This window comes from Bradysia coprophila, unplaced genomic scaffold, assembly GCF_014529535.1.
Source record: "Bradysia coprophila strain Holo2 unplaced genomic scaffold, BU_Bcop_v1 contig_24, whole genome shotgun sequence".
Taxonomy (NCBI): domain Eukaryota; kingdom Metazoa; phylum Arthropoda; class Insecta; order Diptera; family Sciaridae; genus Bradysia; species Bradysia coprophila.
Genome location: NW_023503501.1, coordinates 5018403 through 5038480, shown reverse-complemented (window position 1 = coordinate 5038480; position 20078 = coordinate 5018403). Strand labels below are relative to the sequence as shown.

The window sequence follows — 20078 nt, the reverse complement described above, 5'->3', positions numbered from 1 at the left end:
GATAGTTGACTAACAAATTTGATAGTTGACAAACAAATTTGATAGTTGACTAACAAATTTGATAGTTGACTAGCAAATTTGATAGTTGACTAACAAATTTGATAGTTGACTAACAAATTTGATAGTTGACTAACAACTTGATAGTTGACTATCAAATTTGATAATTGACTAACAAATTTGATAGTTGACTATCAAATTTGGTAGTTGACTATCAAATTTGATAATTGACTAACAAATTTGATAGTTGACTAACAAATTTGATAGTTGACTAACAAATTTGATAGTTGACTAACAAATTTGATAGTTGACTAACAAATTTGATAGTTGACTAACAACTTGATAGTTGACTAACAACTTGATAGTTGACTAACAAATTTGATAGTTGACTATTAAATTTGATAGTTGACTAACAACTTGATAGTTGACTATCAAATTTGATAGTTGACTATCACATTTGATAGTTGACTGACAACTTGATAGTAGACTATCACATTTGATAGTTGACTATCACATTTGATAGTTGACTAACAAATTTGATAGTTGACTAACAAATTTAATAGTTGACTAACAAATTTGATAGTTGACTAACAAATTTGATAGTTGACTAACAAATTTGATAGTTGACTAACAAATTTGATAGTTGACTAACAAATTTGATAGTTGACTAACAACTTGATAGTTGACTATCAAATTTGATAATTGACTAACAACTTGATAGTTAACTATCAAATTTGATAGTTGACTAACAACTTGATAGTTGACTATCAAATTTGATAGTTGACTATCAAATTTGATAGTTGACTATCAAGTTGTTTGTCATTTATCAAGTAGGTAGTTTTTTACTCCCTTTACAACCACATCTTACGCCAGCAAAATGCCTGTTCTCAAATTAGCACACTTTGATTAAAAAGTGTAATAAATTTTTACATGCTACATGCGTCGAAAACCGTTCTTTTCATGTTTTAAGCACTTCTTTCGACGCCCTCAGCATGTAAAATCCATTACATAACTCGGGATAAAAATGAAAAGTCTCGTTTTCATGTGTTTATTGACCTCGGCTTCGCCTCGAATCAACAAAAATCACACGAAAACTCTACTTTTCATCTTTTTATCCCTTGTCATGTAAAATACTATTGCAGGCAATATAAGATTAATAATTATCTCAATTAATTTCTGAAGATTTTTTTTAAATTCATGGAATTAAATGAATCAAAGAGAACATTGTAAAAATTTTACGAGTGTGAAGTCACACGAGTCGTGACATTTTATTCATGATTAAAGGTTTTGTGAATGGGAAATCGAGAAATTATTTTTTCTCGGTCTACCAATAAATTTCTCCTTTTACAAATATTTTTAATCCCTTTACCATTATAGAGTGGTACCAATTTACCGAAAATATTAGTAAACTGAGTTATTTTTAACGATGAACCAAAAACTAATTAAGTTCATTTATTATCATGTCACCATGTGAAGGTATATTAAGTACCGGGGAACTTCCTTTTTTTACGCAAAAGTGTAAGAGAAGAACATCTATCGCACTTTTTTATTTTGTGAAAAAGTCCTCGTTTTACATTCACGAAACAAGTTTCGCATCTACTCTGATGTAACAAAAAGACAATCAAACAGAATAATAGACAGCTCATACGAGTGGGAAGTTTACGGCCAGAGCGAAGCGAGGGTCGTAATCTACACGATCTTATTTTATTTATGATTTGAGGTTGATTGAAATCTTGAAAATTGAAAAACTTTTACTATTCAACGTGTCATTACAAACACCGGTTATTAATTCGACAAGTGCAACATCTAAAGTGCACCGAAGCCGATAAATGCAGATCGTTGTGACCTGACAATAGAGACCATCTGGATGTTAGTTTTGCTGACGAGAAACGTTTGGTTGGGGTTTTATACTAAAGTATTATTTAAAAAAAAAGGGGACGAACGTTGTCTGGCAGCAACAACAATTGTGTTGAAAATGGAACTAATTTGGAGAGCGAGTGTATCCAGAGACTATTATTTGTAAATTTATTTAACGAATTTACTTAAATTTACCGAACTTACTCTTATTCAGTCAGTTCAGGTCTTACCTTTTTTCCCTACGTTCTTGTTTTCATGGATGAACGACCTGTGCATCCGATCCGTTAGCGTAATTGAAACACAAGTATCTCTAGGACATTTGACCATATATTTCATATTATAAATTGATTGGTTGTTTGATACATTTTACACGGCGGCGACGCGTTACAACCAATTCAATATTCAAACTACCGACGACGAAACAAGAATGAGTATAAAAAATAAAATATAGAAAAGTTGATGCTTCCGCAACAAACGATTAAAATTTTGAAATTAGGTCTTCCGTGTCGATTGATTAAAGTCTTAGCCACTAACATTTAAAAATTTCACCCCCGGATACAGCTGGACTATTACAATTGCTCATCTGTTCCACTTTTTCGACATAAAATTCCCATTACGCTCACATACCAATTCTATAACAATGTTTAAGCAAAAAATCAGTCTGAAGTTGGATCGTCGGCTGGACGACTGATCACATCGGCATTCGGAAGTTCGCCGTATCTTCGGCGAATATAAGCACGACGTATGCCACTGTACGCCTGATAAACGAACACATTGTTATACAGACACATTCCGAACAGAAGACCACTGAATCCGATAATCTGAAGCCAATGGAATTGTTGCCATCCTACCAGCAATGCTGTCACCCAAATCACTAATGTTCTAACCGAATCCAAGACCATACGCGTTGTCGCAGAAATTTCTTTGGTGACACTGATACCAGCAAAATTGAAAAACGCTATCGAAATGACTGTGCCGGAGATGGCCATTTGCAATTGCCAATTGTGCGACAGCTGATACATCGCATCGATTAAATCTTCCAACGAACCGTGAGCGTTGTGATTGAATGGCGCACCAACTTTGATGTAGTACATTGGAACTAGCAATAAACCCAGTGTCGTGAAACCGAAGAAACCTTCCCATCCGACTGCTTGCAACGCCGGTATATCCATACCGGCCACATATCGTTCTTCGTACACCATCTGCACCGAAGTTATAATTTGTGCCAAAATAATCAGTAGATCACCGGTGATGATGTTATTTCTCGAATGATCCGTACCACCATCGTTCGACATAAAATCGGCTGCTCCGACTATGCCCAATCCAATAATGACGAAAATAATACCGGCCCATTCACGGGGCACAAGGGTTCGGTTCAGGAAAGCTACGCTTAAAATACCGACAAATATAATGACGGAACCTGTGAAAGCAAAGTTGATTAAAATGAGTTTGAATTAGAGCAATCATGACGGTCTCATACCTCTGAACATTTGGAAACTGGACGCGTACGTTAGATTCAGTCCTACATACATAATCGATGTAGCTATCATATCACACATTGCCGGAACGAATAGAATGAACGGGTTGAATGTTCTATTGCCTTTGACCAGTTGATTGACATCCTCAGATCCATCCTAGAAAGAATTGGAAGGGAAAAGTTATTTACGTCTTCTTGGCAAACCAATTCATCCAATAATCGAGTGAAATGCTAACAAGAATAGACTGGCTTTAAGCCTAGTGATGTCTTTTTTTTCTCTAAATTTTCTCAATTCTGGAGCTACCAACTACCAAATACGTGAGTTATAAATAGGCAAGCACGAAAAATAGTCTCATCAGTTGATCTCCAGCTGTTGAACAGTAAACATCTCCACCAAATTTCTATCAGTTTGGTAGTCAACTACCAATTTAGCATTCAACTACCAGTTTGGCAGTCAACTACCAAATTATCGAATTATAAATAGGTAATCGGTCATTAGTCGGTGTGCAGCTCTCATCCAGTTAACATATATACCACATTCCTATCCAGTTTGGTAGTCAACTACCAGTTTGATAGTGAACTACCAGTTTGATAGTCAACTACCAGTTTGATAGTCAACTACCACTTTGGTAGTCAACTACCAGTTTGGTAGTCAACTAACAGTTTGGTAGTCAACTACCAGTTTGGTAGTCAACTACCAGTTTGGTAGTCAACTAACAGTTTGGTAGTCAACTACCAATTTGGTAGTCAACTACCAGTTTCAAGCTCTAAATAGGCAAGCAGGCAAAATAATTTCGTCAGTTGGTGAGCAGTTGTCGAATAGCAAACATCTCTGCCGAAAATTAAGTTTGGTAGTCAATTTTAATATTGGTAGTCAGCTACCAACTACAAAATTTTCTATAATTATTATTTGCCTGGTGTTGATTTGCTCATAGTGGCTTTGAAATTTTGAATGTCAATCCAGCTGTGCAACTACCAACTATCAAATTTTCGATTTCTAAATATAATAATCTGTGATTTGTGACACAGACACCTGGACAGAAGAAAAAAGACCTAAAAATGAGTGAGCTAAATAATGGATGACCACTGCATCACTCATGCTTGAAGTGCGTTGTCATGACCAAATAAGTGAATAATCAGCACGAGAAATAGTAGACCAGAGTGGTGTGCCCTACACTGATATCATTCAGAACACACATGATGGTAGCCGAGAGAGTGAAGACGCTTTAATGATGTATGCTTTGAATGTAATCAAGGAGAACGAAAAGGGGGGGATTCGGGCCTGACTGACAATCAAGCCAAAGTCCTCACGTCCAATGTTCTCATGGGATCGCTCACAGGAGCACGTTTTGGTTACTCAAGTCAAGTCAAGTCAAGAGTGACACAAATGAACTCTTTAGAATTAGAGGAAACGAATAATTTTCATGTGGAGTTTGTGGATCTGGATCTGAAGTGAAAGTCAGTTATCACACAAGAACACGACTTTTAATAAAAAAATTTACCGAATTTTTACGCTGCGCATTGCTGTACCGATTAAAAAACCTGAAAAATTACATTTTGGAAGAGTCAGATTACTTATTAGGGTGGGTCGTATTTTCATTTTGTTTTTATTTTAAAAGGCCTGGCCCCAGGCTGTACTCAGAATTGACCAAGGAATCCGAAACAGCAAATTTTTTTTTTATTCATTTTTCCCTTGCCTCAGGCTGATTTTTGATTTTTGGGGTAGTAGCATGAAATTGCACACAATGTTGACAGATATCTCGGGCAGTCGGGAACAGAAGACATTGCTGCTAACTGTAGTGAATAGCTGAGGAGTCCAGCTATGAAATACCATAAGAACGTTGTTTCTCTTCGCCTTCAATCGGGCAGGGTAACTCTGTCAGTGTTCCCAACTAAGACTTTTCGACCAAAAATTTCAACTTTATTTGCAAACAAAATCGACAAATCACGACATAATACATCGTGTGAGGTATGTCTGAACAGGTAATCTAATAGAGAATCCATTGCAGAGAAGTTTTTTGATAACAAGTTGAAAAAACTCATAGGAGCTTTGTTTTTGAAGCCAAAAGTTGGCAATTTTTTGTTAGAATGAAAAAGTTAAATGAACAAAAAATGCAAATTAAAAGGTTCTAATCTGGTGAAATTGATAGTTTTATACCTATTCACCCTAAATAACAATTTTCTGAGCAAATAAACCTAAATTCGTCGATCTTTGTTCATTTGACTTTTTCATTCTACCAAAAAATTGCCAACTTTTGGCTTCAAAAACAAAGCTCCTGTGAGTTTTTTCAACTTGTTATCAAAGAACTTCTCTGTAATGGATTCTCTATGAGATTACCTGTTCAGACATACCTCACACGATGTATTATGTCGTGATTTGCCGATTTTATTTGCAAATAAAGTTGAAATTTTTTGTCGAAAAGTCTTATTCGGGAACACTGACAGAGTTATCCTGCCCGAGTGAAGCTGAAGAACAACGTTCTTATGGTATTTCATAACTGGACTCCTCAGCTATTCACTACAGTTAGCAGCAATGTCTTCTGTTCCCAACTGCCCGAGATATCTGTCAACATTGTGTGCAATTTCATGCTACTACCCCAAAAATCAAAAATCAGCCTAGAGGCAAGGGAAAAATGAATTTTAAATTTTTTTTTTGCTGTTTCGGATTCCTTGGTCAATTCTGACTACAGCCTGGGGCCAGGCCTTTTAAAATAAAAACAAAATGAAAATACGACCCACCCTATTACTTATCTGAACCGGAAGTATTGAGTGCGGACTTTGTTTTTTTAACAGGAGGTACAATGCCATCTTTTGCGAACCAATTATTTCGAATCGAATGATTATTCGAAACGACATCTTCTACGATTCATTAATTGATCACAAAACAGCCATCGCGTCCTTGAAGGACTGACTACCACTGTACTATTTAGGGACTCGGTTAATCCGTTCAATTAAACTCGGTTTTGTGAGAAATCGAAGAAGTTACTAAAATATTCCTGTATTTACCGTATTTCCGAGACAATCAAGATAGCCGCGAAAATTCAAGAAAATATGCCCTGCTCTGAGTCCATACCAAGTTTTTTTCTTTTGGAAATATTGACTCAATCGATCGAATATGTCCATGTCCATACCCAATTTTAGCAATGCAACATTGACCTACCTAAACTCTTTTGGTTTCATTAATAGCAGAAATGCACTATGCACTATATAGTGTCGTCGTATAAACTCGAGTGATATTTTGAAGCAGCTAATCTATTCAACAATTGGTATAGCAAACATTCTTTCTTCGCAACAATATTACATTCGAGATAATAATTTCAGTTCATTTCGTTATACGAACCACAGCGATAACAAGGCTATTATAATACACAGCGAACAATCTGTTAATTTAACTGAACAAGGAATGACTCACGGATAGAGTTGCTCGTTACATTACAATATTCATGATCGAACAATGTTTCACAAAATATTCTGCAGCTGCAGCAAATTTTTTGCGAATGATTGGCGTTAACAAATTTAACAAAACAAAAATTGTTGTTGGAAGCTTACTCACCCTCTTCGACCGATAGTAGTAGTAAAATGCCTTGAATGCAAGCAAACAGAGCATTTCACCCAGAAACATAAAACATGCCTGCACAAAGGGATGCTCGAATTGGCGAACTTGACCATCGGATCCGGCGGCTGACAGATTGTCGGCCCACCTGTATTAGCAATCACACAAAAAGAAAAATTCCATTAGAAATGCGGCTGTGACGAAGAAATATTAATTTTCTGAATTTATACTTTGTGCTTAAAGTGTTGATCGAACCAGTAACAACTAGGGTGACGGCTAAGGCAAATTGATAATGTGTCCAGGCCATTGCTTTTTAAAATTAAAAACTTAAAATTTCTAATGCGTCTCTACTGTCTCATTAACAAAACAAAACAAAAAAAATATTTATGAAAATCCTGTAGTGTCATCGGCGAGAGTTTTTTAACTGTCAGTGCTGTCAGCCGTTTGAAATCCCAGTCGATATAATTCATTGATTCAACTTTCCCGTCTAATTTTTCTTCTTGATTTTTTTTTTAAGCTTTTTGACCCATTTACTGTTAGAACGGTAGAATCTATGTCGCTTCTATAACTCAAATTTTGCTATTCTGGGAACCCTAACTGATAAAACAGAAAAGTAATGTCACCATAGTATCTACAGTCAAAGATCATTTTAGAATAGGTCTCTGTGTGTCCTTGAAACAATGAATTTACCTCAGTGAACGTGTATGATAATCGTCGATATTTTTTAGCCTCTAAGTTTAAGGCTCGGAAAAGGTCAGGTTCGCCTGATCCTGAACTGAAAATACCTCAACCTGAAACCTGATTATAGTGGTAAGGTTTGACCTGACAGGCCTGACGTGACATAACACGTGACAGGTTGACCTGAATTCAAATTACCTGAAACCTGACCTGACCAAAGTATATAAACATTCTGTAGGTAATGCAGATGCTCAGCGGATCACAAATTTTACGGAACCCAAGTTTCGGATGAATATAAGACTTGTTATGTTGCTTCTGTTTGGCGTTTTTGGTATAAATGTGTTGTTCTGCATATAATTTTTTGTGTTAAGTATAAAGATGTAACCTAACAAAGTGATTTTAACTAGTGGCCAACATTGTAAAAATTATATTCACCCGAAAGTAGGGTTCAGTGAGTTTTTGTGTATTTGCATGACCTTCAGTATCTTTATATACTTTGGACCTTTCAGGCCTTTCACGTGAATTAATTTTGTAATGTTGGCATCATCGTATTTTCTTGTGCCTAATATTGTTGCACCTGCTACTAATTTTGTATTGAATCCAGAGAAATGATAAGTTTGTACGCCTGTGGCGAGATAGAAGGAACATTGGAATGACAGTTATTGAGAGAGAATGGGATAATGTGAGAGAATTTGTATACCACAGGCGTACCAACTTATAATTTCTCTGATGGAATCATATTCACCTAATCACTACCTTCACCTTGACGCAAACGAATTCAATATATATGCATCATAACTAAACTAAATTCAACTGCGTAACTGCGCCTTCAGTGTTTATACAGTGTTTAAGGAGATCGATTTTTGACCACTTTGTTTAAACTGGTCTCATTGATGAATATTTGACAGCTGACCCCGAGACCAATTAAATTTAACTGGTTTTCGCTCTCCTTAACCACTGTATATAAAAATTAAAAGTTAGATATTTGGTCCAAAGTAAGGACCAGATATCCAACTTTTAATTAAAATCAACATGATTTGAATTTTGATATCATTAAATTTTTGTAACATCTCTGTGAAAGGTTTTTTGAATAAATTTCCCGTTACCGTCGTTAGAGGCCGTACGTAAATAACGACTTAGGAGACACCTGGCGGCTGACAAAACAACAATTGTGACAGCAAATAAATAGAAATGTAGGATTGCTTATCATACTTTTTTGATAGAAATTGATTAAAATGTACGTAAAATAATCGAAATCAGTGTCACGACCTATCAGAACTTTTAATTTTGTAAATTTAAAATTAATGTCCAGTAAATACAAGCCGTTTTAATCAATCGAAAAACTTTACAAATTTCTTCCTACGTTTATCGAAGACTTCTTATTGTTCTCCCTTTATGATCTAACAAAAAAAGAAGGGAAAAAAGCGAATTCACGGAAATTCGCTGTGATTCCACGGAATCCTGATTTGAAATGATTTCACTTCCGATGTGGAATTGATTCGTTATCGACGAAGCAGTAAAATAAACTTTATTTGAAATTAGTGAATGTGTGTGCTTTGACAAGTAAATACATACGGAAAATGGACAACTCACAAAGGGTAATCTTCGATAATAATCCACACGTTCGTCTGAGGGATATTTTTGATACAGCATTTCAACATCAGGGTGACGATCTGGTGCCAATAACTGATCCACGTAAGTCTTTTCTCTATGTCACTCTCTTCATCGAAATACAAAATTTTGAAAACATTAACAAACATGAACGAACAATTTAAAGATGGAGACAGTCCCGAGCCTGATACTAGCGGATACTATGGTCCGGAAATGGAAATTAACAGGCGCAGAAATCAATTAGGATTCCGTGATTACAATCACAACCATTCGGTGAGTATTTTGTTGTTTTTCCACCTTCTAATTCTGTCTAAACTGCCCCATTTACTATTCTGCAGCACCGTTCAGTCGTTGCGGGCAACGCTTTTCCGTACGTTCTCTTCAACGACAATATGCCAAACGTTGTCTCCCGGGATATGAATCCAACCATACCGCTTTCCATGCCACTGTCCATGCCGACCGGAGCGGGACGCATTACACGCAACAATTATCGACAATACGCATCGATGTCCACTCGGTCACCGATACACAATGTCATCAATATCAGCTCATCCGATGAGGATTCACAAGCAATGCCAATCAACTTGAGTAGAAAGCGAATGCTTCGCGATGCAGCGACGGTAGTCCGTTCACGACAATTTCAATGTTGGCGTGAAGATTCTAGTTTTGCATTTTTCTGCTTACAGAATACGAGAGCTCGTTCGAAGAAGCCGTTGTACAGTCGAAATCATGATTCGTCAACACCCACATCGTCAAACTATGCGAATAGTCCGTTTCAAGCCGCACAAAATGGTCTTGCAGCACAATTCGATCGACGGGGCAACAATCGTAGTGAGGCCGAACCGTCGAATGTAAATACCGTCAAAGAAGAGCAGCAGGACGACGATGAAGACAATTTACCTTTGAGTAAATTCAAAATAAAGTGAGGAACGAGGATGGATGGCGGTAATGGCACTGAACGGCTTTGACCTATACGTTTCAATTGTTTCAGAAAATTGTGCATTCCGCCGGAGCCAGTTGACAATAAGCCGACAGGTTATGAGAATCCTTGTAATTGCTACTCGTGCTTTCCATCCATCGCAGATCGGTCAGTCGACAAAAAGCGAAAGATCAAGAAATGCAAACACGAGGTGTTGTCCGATGCAAGCAGTAATAGTTCTGCGGATCAAGCAAGTGGTAGTAGCTTCACTGGTCAGGCACAACAACCGTGCACCAGTTCAGTTGTTAAACCAGAGGCCATTTACGATCGGTAAATATTCTCGGGTCCATTCGACCGATGAGCTGTCTGTTTCAATTTTTCTTTTTTCATTTCAGTGACAATCAACAGCCAGGACCTAGTGGCCTCAATCAAAATAAATCCTCAATTAAGACTGAACAGAAACCACTACCGTCAACATCGAGTCTAGCACCGAGTTATGACAGTGATGATGGTGGTTCCAGTGCATCATTCAATCCGACCAACAATAACGGAACATCGATGCAATTATTGACCGCACCCGATTTGCAATTAGATTGGCTATCTGATAGTACCGAAACGAATGACGACGTTATTTATGTGCCTTCACCGCCAGCAATCGATTTAACCACCGAATCCAGTGACTCAGAATTCGACAATAATATACGACAAGGTAGTCGACGAGCACACGGATTTTATCCCATTCAACCGGAAACACCACCACCACAGCCGCCATTAACACTGCAGCAGCAAGTGTTACATCAACTTATGAGCGATAACGATCCAATGCTGAGCCAACGGTAACTGTGGTTTTCATTTTCGACTAAACTTTTCTCTATGAAACAGCGGAATTTCTCTCCAGATCTCGCTTGGAAACGAATCGCGTCACAAATCGACCACCATCGAATCCAGCACATTTGCCCAGCGCGATGTTAACTCCAAATTTGAACGTACCTCAATACGATCGCATACCAATAGTTCAACCGCAACCTCTAGTAGAACCGCATATTCCTCCGGAGGTGATTGATCCAGATGATGAAGTAGTTTCAACTACACCAATTAGACCACAAAATTGCAAGTGCCGTTTGATCGTCTGGCTGTTCTTTTTTGCTAACCAAATTCCCGTTCCAGATATGCGCCACGATAATTTACCAGAATTTCTGAACAGACGTTCAGTACGTTTGATGCGGTATCCTTTATCCCATTTAGGAGCGAGTCGTCTTGTACCGACTACTAACAATACGGCACGACTGTCATCGCTATATCGACCAGCCTATGCTCCACATGAGAATTTATGGCATCGACAACAAACCAATCAGGTATGTTCAGGACATGAATTTGTTCCTGCTTTTTGCAGTTCCTAACGATCAATTTCCTAGGAATTGCACCGTCGTCACATGACGCCGATGAGTAGAGATGCCCCAATTGTTGGCCATCCAATAGCAGACACATATCATTGTAGTGCGTGCGATTACAATTCACGTGGTCGTAGACGACCCGAATTTCAACAACAGCCACAATCGTCGGGCAATGGTTCGGTGTACTATATGGCTCCGTAAGTCCAATGTAAAATTGACAAAAGAAATTCACTCTAAAATCTACTTTCAATAGACCGTCTAGCTCACAGAACGCTGTCCATTCTCATCCCGTTGGTGACCCACTACTTCGTACACGGTAGGTTTTCGCCGTAAAGAAATCATTTTCCGGAATTTTAATTTCATTTTCCTATTCAATTGCAGTGAACCACATCACGTCTACCATCATATGTACCACCATTACGGATCACATGCTGGCCCACACGTTCATCTTAGCATTGGGGTAAGTGTTTCCTAAAACAGTAAAGACAGAAATTGAATCGGATTGACAGTGCTGTTGTTTCCTCACAGCTTCGCCCAGAAAATCATCCACCAAATCCGAATGTGCACACTCATCTAGTGTCCCGGCTATCTCGTTTGCATCAATTTGTTCGCGTCATCGAGGAACAAGGCGGTTTGGTGTATGGACGGCCACCACAAGGTGCCACCCAGGTAATGAAGATAAAATCGGGTTTTGTCATTTGTTCAGACTTTAAAGTTGTCTTTGTTTTTTCCTACTTTTAGGAGGTGATTGAACGTAACACTTTGCCTCATAAGTATAAAAGAGTTCGACGGTCCAGCGAAATCGACGACGATGAAGGGGAGAAATGTACGATTTGCCTATCTCTATTCGAAATCGAGAACGATGTTCGGTAAGTGTTGTTGTTGTTGAATTTTTGAAGCGTTTTGTGGAAGGGCATCATAAATCATATCCATGAAGACTTTTGGATGATTCTCACTCCTAGGCTAAAGAATTGCTACTTTCATCACTCATCAGTCTAGGAGTCCTAAGTTACTCCAGCGATTCATTTCTATTTCTACAAGCCTTTAATTGAAAAAGAAAACTTTTCCAAAAATTCACTTTCCTTATGAGTCCGTTGTACCACTGCACGACGCAGCACAAAAATTTAAAAATTGGCTAGACTGATTCTGACAACATTTTCTCGCTTGCTTTCATCACTTCGTCCTCATTTTCAATCTGTACATTTATCCAACGGTTTTGAAGTTCGAGTTCGATGATTAATTCAACCTAATTAACCTGAACCCCAAATTGATCACATCAGGTCCAGTTAAAACACAATTCGGGTTCACATCAGGTTTAGGTCAACCTTAGAGATGTTTTCTATGAAAATTCCAGCTGACTCGAGCCAGACATTTATTTAACCAATCACAGATTGTAAATGACGGGTTCTGGTTCAATCAAGTTGAAACTAAAACCTTAGATTCAGGCTCAGGTCAAGAACTGAATCAAGGCAAGCTGAACCGGTTCCAAGCATTATTTCTGAAAAATCTCTGGGCTAATTAACCATTTCAAGGATGTATTAAGTGCAAACTATTACATGGACCTCCATTCAATTAGAACAAACCACATTTGATGATTTTATACATAAAAATGACCCAATCATCACGGCGACGATAATGTTCGGTGAATTTTTGGCGGATTTTCAGCCATATTATCATTCAATGTGGAAGGCCTGTTCGAGAAAAGCAAGAAAATTCACGAAATATTTCGTGATTTTCTTGAATTTCTCGATTTTCTTAAATTCCTTGATTTTTTTCAAGTTTCCTGATTATCTCCAAAATTTTCTTGAAAGTGAGCCTTGAAATGTAGTGTCACCCGTGAATTTTCATAAGAACAATTTTCAAGACAAAATCTTTTACTTTATTACTTTTAACATGTACTTTGCTGTACTTTGAGCTTGTCTTATATTCTTTTCGTCGTTGTCGATAACGAATGAATAAAGTAAAAGGCAAATATTTCCAATAAAAATATTCTTTTGAGACCATTTACTATGGCCGGATCCCCAAATCTTCTACACTTCAAATTTTGCATAAAGGAAATTAAATCTAGTACTTCTATCGTTCAGATACGGAAAATGTGGAACACATGTTTCGGTTGAATTTAAGTGCAATGATCTCATTTCATTTGGTGTAGCGCTAACGATTTTGATAGAGTTGATGGAATATGATGAATATGACAGCATGAATTTTGGAATTTATTTGCTACTTACAATAATTGTACTGAAATATGCAATTAGTGTTACACTGAAGTGAAATTGAGCTACACCTAGTACACAGTTACTGAAAAGTGGTTGATAAATGACTGAAAAATAGCTACAGTCCACAGGTTGCAAAAGGGGTTTGAAAAATGTGTGGAATTACACAGTCCACAGTTATTTATAATTTAATGCTATTGGTAATTATATTTCACCAAAGTTACCAATAGCGCAGTATTTGTAACACATTAAAGTATAAGTTGATAACTGTGTACTGTAATTCCACAAATTTTTCAAACATTTTTCAGATAGTGGACCGTATGCTATTTTTTCAGTCATTTTCAGTCATTTTTTACGAACTGTGTACTCGCCTTTATACTGTTTCCAGTATATACCTTCCAGGTCCAATTCCAGTTTATACTGTTAAGTGGTTTACACCAGTAATTTTGCGTTGATGAGATCGATAATTAAGATGAGTTCACAGGTCGTAAAAAATGGTTGAAAATTGACTGAACAATAGCATACGGTCCACTGGCTGAAAAATGTGTGGATATACAAATACCATTAGAATGTAAATTGGTAACTTTATATGATAAAATTCCACACATTTTTCAAACATTTTTCAGCCAGTGTATGCTATTTTACAGCCATTTTCAGGAACTGTGTACTCGCCTTTATACTGCGTTTTCTATCGCTTAGCCTGTGATGAATATCGAAATACAATGGAAAACGCAGCATAATTGGCGATCCCATCAACGCAAAATTGCTATTGTGTTTTACGATTTATGAATGCGTTGACCATGTTACCAATTCCTGCAACTCACTCCGCGCTACACATTTTTAAATTTGTAATCCAATCCATAGTTAATGTAAAATGATCTGTTAAAAGAATCTCTCCAAAACATTATGATTAATTGAACGCCTTCATATCCACAGTCGTCTGCCATGCATGCATCTCTTTCACATGGACTGTGTGGACCGCTGGTTGATCACAAACAAACACTGTCCGATTTGTCGCGTTGACATTGAGATGCATATCAGCAAGGATGCAATGTCGGCCGTACCATCGATTTGACCGAATACACCAACAGTGTCGTACGTAATAGCATGAGTTTAGAAATGAAACAACAAAAATTGTGTAATACAAGAATCGAGTCCGATTACGGGGAAGTAGTTGGATGTCGATCCGTTTTTCTCAACAAAATGAAAAGAAAAGAAGAAAAATTTATGTCGGTTGTGAAAAGAATTTAAGTTATGATTATGATTATGATGATGAAGAATATTGGGAATTAATTGTAATTTCAAATTATGTTTGTTAAAATGAAAGATGGAAATAATTTGCGCCAAACGAAAAACTTTCTTAGATTTATAAATAATTACACCCAAGTAAGTTATACATATAGATAGTAATTTTTACGAATGAATTTCTTTACTTTTTTTTTGTTAATTACTTATTTACCCCCAATTGTGCAAATTATGTCTCACACTTGAAATTAACTTCAAAAAAACAAATATTTCTTTTGTACATTTTAATCAGATTTGATCGATAAATCGTTTTTTTTGTCTATATAAAAATATGAAATGAACTATTATCTGCTCAAAGCAGAAACATTTTGAATTTATGAATTTTCGGTTTTTATTTGTAACCTTTTTTTCTCGTTGGCGAAATGGACAAACATTTTTTTTCTCCACAATTAATCATTGAAATTACAGATTATTATATTGTTGCCGTAAGCCACGCTTTTTATCATAAACTAATATTGAAAATATGTTAACAAGAAAATATTATTAATTCGAACAAGTGAAGAATTGTAACATCGAAATACATCAACTATGTTCCATATACAATTTGTATGGAGTTTGATTTTGAAGCTAAACGTTAAGATGAGTGCACAGTTCCTGAAAAATGATTGAAAAATGATTCAAAAATAGCATACGGTCCACAAGCTGAAAAATGTTTGAAAAATGTGTGGAATAGACCGTGTTCATATGACTTAATTTATTTTTTATCAAATGAACACATCGAAAAAACACTCCGAATATGTATAAATAGCTGAAAAAATATTAGTTAGTATTTTTAATTTGAGTATTAATGATTCACAAAAATTTTGAAAATTTAAGCGCTTAAAAAGAAGTACCACATTCTGAATTGCCAGAGTTATACCGTAAAACCAAAATGGCGTTGAATGGGATATTTTAATCGTTGTTGATAAAATGTCAGTCAAAAACAAAAACGATAGACTACTTATGTCGACAATAGAGTTCTTAAAAGCAAAATGTTTTATTAAATGTTTATGTGTTAACGGGTAAAAGGTCCATAATTTGGAAAAAAAGTAGAAAACTACTGAGTGGAACGTTTTGTTCGAAATTGAAATAAATCAGCAAAGGCGATGCTAAAGGTGTTTAGAAAGCACTGTGTTTCCAATTTTGAAATAAATTTGTTGATGTTGCATCAATTTGCGTCTTTTTTTTTTGTTTAATACAAACAGAAGTGCTTTTTTGTTGTGCATTATAGTCTATATTTTTGTTAAAAACTCTGCCAATTACACGTTCGATGTGAATTCTAACTTCCGCTAGCACTTTACCGTTCATCAAATCTGTTGACATAGAAACAATAACAAAGAAAATATCCCTATCAGCTGTGGAATAATATCCCATATTTATATTTTTTAGAGTTTCTGCTACGAAAAATATGACCATGCGGATGGCATCGGGATGGCAATGTATATTTTAAATAATTTTTTAAAAATAAATATAATTATTTTTTCTTATGATTATCATGGTAAATCTGTTTTTTATTGAGATTCGAAACTTTTTTGTCAAAATAGCACACGGTCTATTACAGTCCAAAGTTACCAATTTGTATTTGAATGGTATATTGTGCTGTTGGTCACCAAAGTAACCAATAGCGCAACCATTAGACTATAAATTGGTATCTGTGGAAGGTATTTCCACACATTTTTCAGTCAGTAAACCGTTTGCTTTTTTCAGTCATTTTTCAACCATTTTTCAAGAACAGCTGTGTACTCGACCGTACATCTAGTACAGATTCTCTCTTGTGAAGCTTCGTAGCTTGGTTGTTTTGTGCAAAGTATAGGCTCAAAACACACGAGCAATTTTGCATTGATGGAATCGACAATTATGCTGAGTTTTCCATTGTAATTCTATATTCACCACAGGCTTAACAATGGAAAACGCAACATAATTGTCGATCCCATCAACGCAGAACTGCGCGTGTGCGTTCGGCCATATAAACATGGAATTTAAGGCAAATGTCACATTTCGTTCGGTGTTGTGTTAAAGATTTCTATAGATGGAATGTGTTGAATGCGACAGCATAAATGTTGCACAAGTAACATTGTTGTCAGCAAAAATTCTGAGGAAAAGGCTAATACACAGTTGGTGAAAAATGCATGCAAAATGCGTGAAAATGTGTTTAATCAAAGTCCAAAGTCAGCGCTATTGGTAATTATTTTCGCTAAAGGTACCAATAGCGCATAGTTTGTATAAAATTAAATGTAAATAATTAACTTTGGACTGTGATTAAACACATTTTTCACGCATTTTGCAACTTGGTACGAACATCATTTAGCATGCATTTCTTTCACGAACTGTGTACTCATCTAAATTGTAGGCGAACAAAGTGATATCTGATAAATGAATCTCGAAAAATGACAGAAAATTTTGTGAATGTTTTAGAATTTCATGGAATCTTTGTAAATCCGTTCTCAATTTCTATATTTTTTATTAGGCCTTAGTTGCACTTGAACTGATTTTTGCGGATTGGGATTAGATTCAGTGGTTTATCTTATTTGATTTTGTCACTCTAATGCTTGATGTCCACTCCGTTTACGCTCCGTTTGTTCTCCGTTTACTCTTTAAACAAAACAAAAGAGGGGTGTGGTTTCGCTCAACGGTTTTACATGCAGAACGTAGAAGAGCACGAATGTGAATTTAGGCCATAATACCCTATACGATAGACATTGGTTAGAGCTTCTAGCCTTGACCCTAGAACAACCCTAACGAGAGTAGGCCCAGTATATACCTCGGCCGGTACATATCGTATAAAATCTAAATTGGCTTAGAAATGAATCACTGCAGTCCATTGCAGGGCCTACTTTTTAGAAACTTTTAGAGAAAATCGAGAAATTCAAGAAACTTCGAGAAATTCAAGAAATTTCGAGAAATATTTCTTGAATTTCTCAAAGTTTCTTGAATTTCTCGAATTCGAGAAATTTCAAGAAATTCCAGAAAATTCAAGAAATTCGGGAAACTTCGAGAAATTCAAGAAATTTCAAGAAACAAATTTCTCGAGTTTCTTGAAGTTTCTCGAATTTCTCGAATTCGAGAAATTTTAAGAAATTCGAGAAAATTCGAGAAATTTCAAGAAATTGAAGAAATTTGTTTCCAAAAAGTAGGCCCTGGTCCATTGCGCCCCAAGAGTAAATTTTAAAACCAAATTTCGTCGAAAAATGATGTTTCGAATTAAATTTTGTAGTAGTTATGCGGACTGTGTGTGTGTAAGTGTATGCATTGTGTGTGTATCCATGTATGAAATTCTTATAAGGAGACATCATCCGTAGGAATATCGAAATTTAATTGGGTAGGTACCTGAGTCGGTACGTGTGTTTTGTACGAATTGTATACTCATTCAATTATAGTATCAATATCGTATATGTCGCATTCAATTATGTCGACCTTTTCTTTGTCGTTTGTTACACCTGGTGAACGACGGATATATGGCATATGGAATTGGTTGCAATAAAAGAAACAGCAAAATGGTTTTGTCAATCTGAAATTAATCGTTTTCGGTTCTTTTCCGAGTTTTTTTTCTCATCCCTCATTTGAAAATGTTCAGACAAAACACATCCATTCCCCTCCGTAGCAAAAAAAGATCAAAAGTCTTTTCAAGATCAACTTGTTTGTTCATCAAAACGCGCAGATGTGTACGAAATGTATGAATGAGGGGATGAAACGAAACCCCATTTACCTCTCGAAGCCTGTAAAAGTAGAGAAGAAAATTTTAGTCCCTGTTTTGCATTACATGGGTGCGGTTGTGTGATGTACAGTGAACGTTTTCCACAACTAATGTTCAATAAGAGCAGTGACTCAACTTGAAAATCATGGATTTTTCTGTTAATGCCGCACCAACCAGAATACCAACAGATGAATCGGTAAGTATAGTGGTTAGTGGCCGTGATAGTCTAAACAAAAATGAGCACTGGCATAGAACTGCTTCTAGCACAAACACGCATTTTTCCAACGTCGAAAAGTCTCTAAATTTTCAAAGATGTATACGTCTACAGTTGTATATGCTGTGTGCTTTTATTCGCACAAAGAAGTAGTTACTCCCATCTTAACGAGAAAATGCAAGGCCTCCAAATATTCCTTATGTTCATGCTAGAAGCAGTGCTACTCTGGCTTTTTAATGGCGGAATGAAGATGAAAATATTGAAGTGAAAGAGTTTGTATCCATGAACAGATTCAATGAAGTTTTACTGATCCGTACAGTTGTAAATTGATTAGAAAATGGTGCGAGATTAAAGCTCATGAATGAAAATTGTGTAGATTGTCCTAAAGGAATCAACAAACTAATTTCCGGTTTGTTTTCATCCGTCTGTTTGAAATATTATTTCCAGGATTATTTCCATATTGTGCTTCGATGATGAAATCGTGAAGATTTCTTTCTCTTAAATCACAACACTTTTACAGAAACCGAAACGCTTTACATTAACCAAAGGAGTCGATGACTTGTGATTAATATTATACTCTTGCGTACATACTAAAATAAACGTTCGATAACGAAATGAAGGTCAATCCATTGTACCGAACAATTTTTCGAACGACAGGAATATTTAACAGATGCAATGATTACACCTCGACACGATTATTGTTTCTTAAAGAAATGCGCAGAGAACTAAAATTGCTTAAGCTGCAAGTTTTATTGTTATTTCAATGCGCTGTGTTCTCTTCCACTTCAGATCGACCATGGTGACTATGGAAGTAAACATCATTTTCAGATTTACAAATCATCTCTGGCCGATCTACATAAACTGCTAGCTTCAACAGACATGAGGAGCTCTAATTTTATAAAAAAAAAAAAAAAAAAAAATTGTAACGACAAGCGAAAAGATATCTGTCGTTTTAACTGCCCTGGGTCCACATTCATCCATCCCATTGTAAAGTTGCACAACACTTATAAACATCTTACAATACTAGTAAGGCATCTACATTATTGTCGTACAGCACCCCTTACATGGCTACTATGTACAACGGATCGTCCCAACACTTTATAGGTAGACTGTGTTGGTTCTACCGTATTTTAGAATGTGTACGCTCTCTTCACCTATCCATTCACACAACCAGACACACACAACCA

At 36.3% G+C, this 20078-nt stretch overlaps 2 protein-coding genes and 1 long non-coding RNA gene across 5 annotated transcripts; 2 read left to right on the top strand and 1 right to left on the bottom strand.

The window, feature by feature from the left end:
* Positions 1-2161: 2161 nt before the first annotated feature.
* LOC119078030 (solute carrier family 35 member F6) lies at positions 2162-7344 on the bottom strand. The gene is made up of 4 exons (XM_037185443.1): positions 7115-7344; positions 6885-7032; positions 3335-3488; positions 2162-3274 (listed from the first exon to the last, which is right to left on the bottom strand). Exons 1-4 carry the CDS (start codon positions 7189-7191, stop codon positions 2511-2513), a joined length of 1143 nt encoding a protein of 380 aa, XP_037041338.1. The 5' UTR covers positions 7192-7344; the 3' UTR covers positions 2162-2510.
* Positions 7345-8701: 1357 nt separating this feature from the next.
* LOC119078023 lies at positions 8702-15542 on the top strand. Of its 3 annotated transcripts, none has more exons than XM_037185428.1 (14): positions 8702-9257; positions 9340-9446; positions 9512-9796; positions 9860-10095; positions 10165-10422; positions 10488-10928; positions 10991-11202; positions 11260-11447; positions 11508-11683; positions 11740-11802; positions 11868-11946; positions 12015-12155; positions 12228-12355; positions 14636-15542. In XM_037185428.1, the coding sequence occupies exons 1-14, from the start codon at positions 9143-9145 to the stop codon at positions 14772-14774; spliced, it is 2568 nt and encodes an 855-aa protein (XP_037041323.1). In that variant the 5' UTR covers positions 8702-9142; the 3' UTR covers positions 14775-15542. The 3 variants fall into 3 exon arrangements, with proteins under 3 accessions (XP_037041323.1, XP_037041322.1, XP_037041325.1); XM_037185430.1 differs by having other exon boundaries at positions 8732-9257; positions 9512-9793; XM_037185427.1 differs by having other exon boundaries at positions 10991-11447.
* Positions 15543-18721: 3179 nt separating this feature from the next.
* Positions 18722-19818, top strand: LOC119078032. The gene is made up of 2 exons (XR_005087927.1): positions 18722-18873; positions 19681-19818. It is a non-coding gene; the product is annotated as an uncharacterized LOC119078032 (long non-coding RNA).
* The last annotated feature ends 260 nt before the right edge of the window (positions 19819-20078 follow it).

Coding starts and splice junctions, on each gene's coding strand:
- LOC119078030 (XM_037185443.1), bottom strand. CDS start 7,191: ATGGCCTGGACACATTATCAATTTGCCTTAGCCGTCACCCTAGTTGTT. Junction 3,489..6,884: donor ACTACTATCGGTCGAAGAGG/GTGAGTAAGCTT, acceptor AATTCTTTCTAG/GATGGATCTGAGGATGTCAA. Junction 3,275..3,334: donor CAGTTTCCAAATGTTCAGAG/GTATGAGACCGT, acceptor TTGCTTTCACAG/GTTCCGTCATTATATTTGTC.
- LOC119078023 (XM_037185427.1), top strand. CDS start 9,143: ATGGACAACTCACAAAGGGTAATCTTCGATAATAATCCACACGTTCGT. Junction 9,447..9,511: donor ATTACAATCACAACCATTCG/GTGAGTATTTTG, acceptor ACTATTCTGCAG/CACCGTTCAGTCGTTGCGGG. Junction 11,803..11,867: donor GACCCACTACTTCGTACACG/GTAGGTTTTCGC, acceptor ATTCAATTGCAG/TGAACCACATCACGTCTACC.